This window comes from Crocuta crocuta, unplaced genomic scaffold, assembly GCF_008692635.1.
Source record: "Crocuta crocuta isolate KB4526 unplaced genomic scaffold, BGI_CrCroc_1.0 scaffold1171, whole genome shotgun sequence".
Taxonomy (NCBI): Eukaryota; Metazoa; Chordata; class Mammalia; order Carnivora; family Hyaenidae; genus Crocuta; species Crocuta crocuta.
In genome coordinates, this window is record NW_027530879.1 from 194452 (window position 1) to 203424 (window position 8973).

At 46.7% G+C, this 8973-nt stretch overlaps 1 protein-coding gene across 1 annotated transcript in view; it reads right to left on the minus strand.

Annotated features, from left to right (window-relative positions):
* Window positions 1–8973, minus strand: part of LOC144236037 (ankyrin repeat and SOCS box protein 11-like) — a 23599-nt gene that overhangs the window by 11902 nt on the left and 2724 nt on the right. The window contains exons 2-3 of the mRNA XM_077769646.1: window positions 2729–2808; window positions 2074–2461 (exon numbers count right to left, since the gene is read on the minus strand). Of these exons, the coding sequence (XP_077625772.1) occupies window positions 2074–2461; window positions 2729–2808 (468 nt within the window). The remainder of the gene's footprint in view (window positions 1–2073; window positions 2462–2728; window positions 2809–8973) is intronic.

Below are 8973 nucleotides of genomic sequence, written 5' to 3' on the forward strand. Positions count from 1 at the left end.
AGGTGAAAAGTGACAAGATCAGCCCCACTGCTGGCCAACTCTGACTTCGTGCCCTGATGTTCACACCTTGGCCCTTACCATCCCCCCCCCGGCCCCCCATGATTACCACTTTCTGTCTGTGAAAGGAAGAGGTCCCTTTCAGCTTTTCTGAATTGAGTTCTGCTTCTGATTCCCTGCCTCCTAACTGACCCACCGAAAACTTCCAAAACCTAGTGCATGACCCTGAACCCCCAAACCCCAACCTAAGTTCCCACCATCTCCTGCCCCATGTCCCTGGTGCTGGAGGCATCGCTGCTGTGGCCAGCAGCTGGGACTTGCCACTATTGTCCTGTCCCTTCATTTTAGGGTCTCTCTATGCCTTGGTCTTGTCCATTCTTCTGTCCTGAATATGATGTCATTACTCTAGAACTGTGCCGTATATTTCAAGTTGGGCATTTAATACAATTAGGAAACTTTTTCCTACATATTTATTTCCTTTAAAGAAAAGAAAAACAGGCTAGTCCACAGGGTGGCAGCAGTGTGCTAGAAAAAACCACTTGTCGTCTGGTGCAAACTCAGAATCCCTGGATTTGTACCCATGTAATAATGGACAGGCCAGAAAGACCATCTAGAATGGATCGCCTTCGTTGTGCCCGAGAACATGGAGAGGCACAAAGTTCAAATTAGTAATAAGACTTAAGGCGCCTCAGCTGTCGATGACAGCCGGCACGGGAGTCAGGAGCTCCTGATCCCTGGTTTCGTGCTTTACTCCACAACCCTATATGCGAAATAAAGTAAAAAATAAAATAAAATAGAATAACACATTGTTTTACTAGTGTGTAAGGGTAAAAAAGGGGGCATGCACCGGGAACCCGCTGCACTTCTCTCTGAAGGGCACTCCTTACACATTTAAGCACACTGGCTTACAGAAACCAACATGGTTGTGAACTATCCTTAAAAATAAAGAGGCACTGGGGCACCTGGGTGGCTCAGTCGGTTAAACAGCAGACTCAATTTCGGCTCAGGGTGTAATCTCACGGATTGTGAGTTCGAGCCCTGTGTTGGGCTCTGTGCTGACAGCATGGAGCATGCTTGGGATTCTCTCTCCTCTCTCTGCTCCTACACCACTTGCACATTCTCTCTCTCTCTCTCTGAAAAATAAATAAACATAGAAAATAATAAAGAAGTACCAGATACAATATGGGATCCTGGATTAGAGCCTGGAAGAGAAAAAAGGACTCTGTGAGAAAACTGATGTGATCCCAATAGTCTGCAGTTTAGTTAATGGTATTGTACCAATGTTAATTTCTTCTTTTTGACTCAAGTAACATGGTTATGTACTATCAGCGGTAGGGGAAGTTGGGCGAAGTGTAGGTGTATGGGAGCTGTCTGTACTCACATTTTGGAACGATGTGAATCTATTACATATAAAAATAATCAGATCAAATTTTAAAGTGCTTAAAGATAAATAAGCAAATGATAAAAATCAAGTACAAAATCCCTTTGATCATTACTGGCAGTACTGTTTTCCTTTTACCTCTACTTTCTTAAGAGGTAACACAACTTATAAATGAGAAAGCAAAAAAAAAAGCACACCCGTGCGTGCGTGTGTGCATGCACGTGTGAGTGCGCGCGCGCGCACACACACACACACACACACACAGCAGTGCACCCAGCTGTTTAAATTGAAAATAGTAAGGAAGCCTGCTTCGGCGGTAGCTAGAATGTAGAAAAAGATATAATAAATCACCTCCTCCATACACACGTGGATTCTAAAACAAACAAAGTCAATGGAGCATGTACACTTTTGTTCATCCTTTTACAAATATTTACTAAGCCGTTGCTGTGGTTCAAGGTGCTAGGGATACAGTCATAAATAAAATAAAGTAGTCTTAATAAGTAAGACTTTAATAAATCTTCCCAAGGGAGTAACATCTACCCAGGTCAACCCCTTGTGAAGTTTGCTCTTGAAATACTGTATCACCGGGGGGTTGGAGGACTCTAAGATGGTCCCCAGCGACCCCTGCTTCCTGTACCGGCTCACTCACTCCGTAATCCCCTCCCCTTGCCTGTGGGCTGGATCCACGGACTCACATCTAACGAACAGAATATGGCCGAAGCGATGGGGTATCACTTTGGAGAATACGTTATACTCAGACTTGCTTCTTAGGCACTCTCTCCTGTTCTCTCTGGGGGAAGCCAGCTGCCATTTCATGACAGGGCCCTGTGGAGAGGCCTTTGTGAGGTGCCAGCGGCCCTGGCTGATACTGGGCTGCCTGCAAGAGACTCGGAGCCAGAACCACCCCGCCGGGCTGCTCCTCAGCCCTCCGAAACCGTGAGAATCTGCACTTGTTTTCAGCCGCTGAGTTTCGAGGTCATTTGTTATGTGGTAACGGCTGACTGATGCAACTTCCGGGCCACGGTCACTAAGGCACACCGGGAGAGTGCAGGGCGAGGTAGTGCAACAAAACTTTGAAGGCCTCTACCGTCACCGTCACAGGGAAACTGCCTATGGAGTCAAGGCAGGCCCGGAGGGGGAAGGAGGGCACTGGGCAAAGTAAGAGGAGTCCGAGTCCCCAGAAAGGAGAGGCAGGAGGAGCAAACGGGTGAGCTACAGAGAATACAGACACCTAGCCCGGCTGTGCGGGGAGCCAGGTGGGGCACGCAAGACGCTGCTTCCGTCAAAGCTCATAAAGCATGGCGCTGATGGTTGTCCAGGCACAAAGGTTCAAGCGTTTGGTTCACTTACTTGTGCAATTAAAGTTTTAAGGGCCAGCAAGCGCCCCTGGGCCGCAGCTTCATGGAGTGGGGATCGATCAGCCCAGCAATCTGCAACACAAATCAAGCTCGGAGTCAAGGTCTGGAGTCTCCTTCCGGCAGCTCAGTCACGCTGCCCCCCCCAGCCGTGAGAGGAGGTTTGGGGAACAGGAGGGAAGCTTGGACCACGCACCAGGCTCTCTCAGTTGCCACTTTCAGGGTGACATGCCACCGAGGGTACAGTCCCCCCGTTTAGTGGCGTGTGGGGACAGGGGGCACGTAACATCTCTCTTACTTTTTTGGGGGCGGTTTTAATTTCAGACGACACAATCTTCCAGGCTTTTCTGGGGGCAGTTGAGTGTGATGGCTATGTTCAGAGCCAGTGGGGCCACATGGCCTGTTCAAGTCCTACCTCAACCATGTTCTGCCGAGAAGGGCAAGTTATTAAAATTATTTTTTTTTAAATGTTATTTATTTATTTATTTCTGAAAGAGAGAGAGACAGCGTGAACAGGGGAGGATCAGAGAGAGAGGGAGACATAGAATCTGAAACAGGCTCCGGGCTCTCAGGTAGCTGTCAGCCCAGAGCCCGACACAGGGCTCGAACCCACGAACCGTGAGACCATGACCTGAGCCGAAGTCGGATGCTTAACCGACTGAGCCACCCAGGAGCCCCTAAAATTATTTTGACCTCAATTTCATGATCCATAAAATGGGAGTATAGTGATTTAGTACTTAGCAAGGGCTTTGGTCTCGAAGTAGGCCAAGAAAGCACATCCCTAATGCTAGGTACTCAAGCAATTTCTGAGTATAAAGTACAGACGCTGGGGCAGTGCCCTAAGGAGCAGTCGGATCTGTCTCCCAAATATTTCTTTTCCTGTAATTGCTTGTCAGCAAACAAGACTAACCAGCTTCAACGGGACCTGCCCCAGTTTGTAAAACTTCAAATACGATCGTGCTCTTCATACACTGCGAAGCATGCAATACAATTTGGATTCTACCCGTCTTATCAACCTTTTCTAGGTGAAAGCAACCCCATCAAAGACGGGGTTCCGTGAAGGCGACACAGCTCGAGGCCGCAAGGACGGAGTGAACTTTTCCAGCAGATGAGAACCAGGGCTATCAATATTTCAGCAGGCCATCTTCCTGCAGAGGAAGTCAACGTTGATCTTCTCTAACCTCTGCATTACAAAAAGGGGGAAGGCTAAAATGAACTCTACGGTGTTGGAGTGAAGTTGGAGGAGTTGGTATGAAGACACGATATTCAATATTTGTGTATTTATATTTATACTATTGTAACAAGGTCTTGGAGAAACGGCTGATTCCAGGGCTGGGCCAGGAAAAATCTGAGATAAAGGTGGCCTCAAACACCTTGCCAGAAAGTGAATGATGGGACATGTCAAAAAGATGCAGAAGCAGGGCCCCTGGGTGGCTCAGTCGGTTGAGCGTCTGACTTCGGCTCGGGTCATGATCTCACGGTTCGTGGGTTCAAGCCCTGCGTCGGGCTCTGGGCTGACAGTTAGCTCAGAGCCTGGAGCCTCTCTTTAGATTCTGTGTCTCCAGCTCTCTCTGACCCTCCCCCGCTTGCACTGTCTCTCTCTCTCAAAAAAAATAAATTAAAAAAAAAAAAAAGACGCAGAAGCTGGCTTGAAGAATCTTCCACTGGTCAAGTATGGGATGCCCTCAGCATCAAAATACAAAGTGACAGTAGGAGATTATACCCTATCAAATAAAATCGGAATCTATCAGTAGTGACTGATATCAATTGATATACAAATAGCACGGAGGAAGCTCTCCCTCACAGTACAACACCAACTTGGAAATGTAGAAGAAATAGCAGAATCTGACCCAAGTGATCGCCTCCCTATAATTACTAGTTATAAAGGAAATGCAGGCGATTTTACAATAGGACCAAACTGTAGACACTACCTTACCCACGGGGTCAAAGTTAACATCCGAAGTGACGGAACAAACTGGCACACCGCGTCGTGTGATGGAACGCAGTGGGCCACATCATGTACTATCGGAAGGAATGCGATGAAAGAAATGCACCATAGCATCTGTGATATTCCTGCTCGAGGTGCATAATCCAAATCTAATCCTGAGGACACTGAACCAACTCAAACTCTAAAGTAAGTGGCCTGTAACGTGTTCAGGCAGGGACAGAGGAACCGTTCCAGATTGAAGAAGGCTGATGAAACACAACATCTAAAGGCAACAGTCATCCCTTTGCTCTCAAGGACGTTACTAGGAAAGCAGGACAAATATGAATGGGGTCTCTGGGCAAAGAGAAGTGGGAATTCTTGGTATCACTCTTGGGACTTTTCTGTCACTTCGAAATGAGTTCCAAGATTTAAAAGTATGTATACATACGTATACACACATATGTAAATTGGAACTAATTTACATAAACACACACACACACACACAATCACTGGTGTTTTCATACTCCTGATATGAAGGTACAATGCTTTGATAAGAAAAAGGGATAAGAGGGGCGCCTGGGTGGCTCAGTCGTTAAGCGTCTGACTTTGGCTCAGGTCATGATCTCACGGTTCATGGGTTCGAGTCCTGCATCAGGCTCTGTGCTGACAGCTCAGAGCCTGGAGCCTGTTTCAGATTCTATGTCTCCCTCTCTCTCTGACCCTCCCCTGCTCACGCTGTCTCTCTCCCTCTCAGAAATAAATAAAAAACATTGGGGAAAAAAAAAGAAAAACGAAGAAGAATCGTAACACGAAAAAATAGTGTGTTTGTATCTCCACTTGTTCCTGAGTCACTTAAAAGCTAATGAATGGAGTACCTGAAAATCTCTTTGGACATTTATAATTTGCATAAGCTATGAATAATGACATAATGAATGCATATAATCCTCAATTAGTCAGCCTTGGTTTTCTTCTAATACATCTTCACCTCATTCAATATGAACTGTGTATCGGACCTGTTACGCTCTGGCCTAATTGCTCTTGACAATGGACCTGGGCTCCGGGGCTGGGAGGTCAGTCTTCATCCACGGATGGCACTAGCACCCTGACCAATATAAGAAGCAAACCTACAGCCGTGGCTCCATTATGCCTTTGTTCCAACAGGAGCCAGTGACCCTGCGTTGCCTGAAAGTACAGTAAGTACTCAATCGAAAAATCAGAACAAGATTTACAATAACTAGCTATTGTGAAATTAGAATGCTAACACGAAGTGGCATTATTATTATTTTTTTTAATGTTTTATTTATTTCTAGGAGAGAGAGAGAGAGAGAGAGAGAGAGAGACAGCGTGAGCAGGGGAGGGTCACAGAGAGAGGGAGTCACAGACTGAAACAGGCTCCAGGCTCTGAGCTGGCAGGCAGCACAGAGCCCGACGCGGGGCTCGAACCCACGAACCGCGAGATCGTGACCTAAGCGAAAGTCGGACGCTTAACCGACTAAGCCACCCAGGCGCCCCTATTATTTTTAAAACTTACTTCCAAGTAGGCTATGGAGTCCCCTTTTCTTCTGAGAAGCAGGAACCTTAACTGCATCGTCGTCTTATTTCTAGTAACTTCTGTTACTCACCAGTCCCATAAGACCCACTCCGCACATACAACCTGGATAGATCTCGAAACCTAATGTTGAGTGAAGGAAGCCAGACACAAAAGGGCACGTGCTGTGTGATCCCTTTCCACAAAAGGGGGTCAAATTCGCCTGGAGTCAAAAGGACCCCAAGCAGGGGTGGGGGCTGACGAGAAGAGGAACTGCTTGGGGCCATGCTGATAATATGCAGTATCCTGCTCTGGGGAGCTGGTACCTGACTGTGCTCACTTTGTGGAAATTCATCCAGAGGTTTCCTTAGAATTTGTGCCCTTGTCTGTATTTACAAAGCTCTTCAATAAAGGGACTTGAAAATGACGAGTGTACTGGTCAGCCCACTTTGGAAAGATAATCTCCACTCCTCTACCTCCTCCCCGCACAGGGGATGGCCCTCGCCGCCACCCAAGCAGCTGGGGCGGAAGAGCAGCGTGTCCTCAAACATGTTCTGACCTCCTGGGTCTGGGTGCCAGCTCCCCTCGTGGTTTGGGGGTGGGGAAAAGAGAGAGGGAGGATGTCTCCCCAGGGAAGTGGAAACTGAGGCAGGTCTCGCTTGCTCACTGCCTCAACTGCCCCCCTTCCTGTCTATTGGCATTCGGCCACCTCTCCTGGTGTCCCCAGTAAGTTGCCCCAGTTGACTTCCAACTTGAGAGATACCCAGCTCCCCTCCTTTCAGAGGCCCTTGATCTAAACTTGTATTTCTCCTGAAGCTCCCNCGCCCCAAAACGCATGACAACCCATTTGCCCCGCGTAACGAGACCTCACTTCCAGTAAGTGGCAGAAATAGTACTGAATTCCAAGGTTTTGTGACCTAGGACACGCCCTGCTCTGGTGTTAAGAACTGCTGGTTTGAGGTCCCGCCTAACCTCGAGGGAGATTTCTTGGCCGGGGATACTTCGCTCTATCCACCATCTCTCGATGCATAGCGTGAAATGAATTCATTTGTATCACCTTCGATGTAGAACTCATCTTTGTTTCCCGACTGGAAACACACCCACTCTCCCGGAAGTCACCTTCCCAGTCACCTTGTCACTGCAGTCTTTTGCTCTTATCGGTCTTGTTTCGCAAATTGGAGCTAAGTGTGAGAAATTAAGGATAGAAGTTACTTGGCAGCTAGGGAGTTTTTCCATTCCCTTCAGGAAATATTAATTAAGCTCTNGTTCTTGGGCAGACCGCCTGTATCACGGGGCTGCAAGCACGTTATGAAGCTAGTTTACTGGACAAATATGTTTACTTGTTCCTGATGAAGTGTATGGAAAATGTTCAAGTGCGTTTTCATCCTCCTCCCCCACCGTGGACTTTTTCTCAGAATATGATTTAGATTTCTAGTTCTCGGATTCTTCGAATAACACTTGCATGACAACTTCTCAAACCACACATTTCAGTAACAAAATCGGTTCCGAGGGGATACAGTGGTCTGACTGCCAAGTATTCAAGATAAAAACCTATTGTTGGGGCGCCTGGGTGGCTTAGTCGGTTGAGCGTNCCGCGTCGGGCGCTGTGCTGACTGCCGGCTCAGAGCCTGGAGCCTGTTTCAGTCTGTGACTCCCTCTCTCTCTGACCCTCCCCTGCTCACGCTCTCTGTCTCCTAGAAATAAATAAAACAAAAACAAACAAACAAAAAAACCTATTGTTACTGTTATTATTAAAAAAAGTTTTTTTTGCAATGGCCCCCTTCCTGATTCTGACAAGTATTCGAGCTTACTGGTTTATTATTTTTAAAGAACCCCCTAACCGGTTCTAATCTCTAGTGCACATGGGACAACCTTTATTCTCTTAATTCAAGTTCCAAGATTATACGAAGCAGTATCTTCTCCTGTAGCATTTATCAAAGAAAAAAAATTTAAAAGGAATCTCAATTTTGAACCAAAATATACACAGGAGCCTAGCAGAATTAATGACGTTTTAAGTAAAACAAAGGTAATGGGAAAAGAACATATTATAATAAATTTCCTGAGATATCTAAAATATTATAAGAAGATTGAGTTAAAATGCATACTCTCTAGAACACTCGATTCCAGTCAGGCGATGCACCATGGTCAATGAACCCCTTTTTGCAGGGTGTTAGGAGGTTCCCCTGAGCCCATCAGGGGCAGGAGAGCTGAGCTAAAGGCAGCGGCTGGTTGTCCGAATCTGGGAAGGCCGGTGGGCACTTGTGATACGTCGCCACGCAGAGGATGGCAGCGCCAAGGCTTGAGACGACAACCAGCAACCCTGAACAAGAGCAGAGGGCTAGGTAGATGGCTGGGCAAGAATGGACCAAAAGCTGGAAAAACCAGCTGGTCGGGGAAGGATAGGAAAAAGCAGTCTGCGTGATGAGTCACACAGAGGCAGGGCCATCACATCGAGGTGAGTCAACTGAATTTAGAACAAGGACAACCCTTTTTAAGGGTTAACACTTAGCCTGGAACTCGTCTTTTAGATTTGGCTTCACATAAACATTAAGAAAAGAAAAAAGAATACAACAGTTCCACGATCTTGTATCTGCAACTGTAAAATCCCCCAAAGTTTGAGAACCAAGCTTTCCCCCCAGTTTGATGCAGACTCCTTTGGCAGCGAAACACGGTTAAGAAATTTATTCTTTTTACTTTGTAGTTTTGCTTAGTTGAAATATCCAGTATCAGACAGAAATAGAAATATCAAAATGTTGGATTTGGGGAGGCGGCTCGAGGCGCCGCT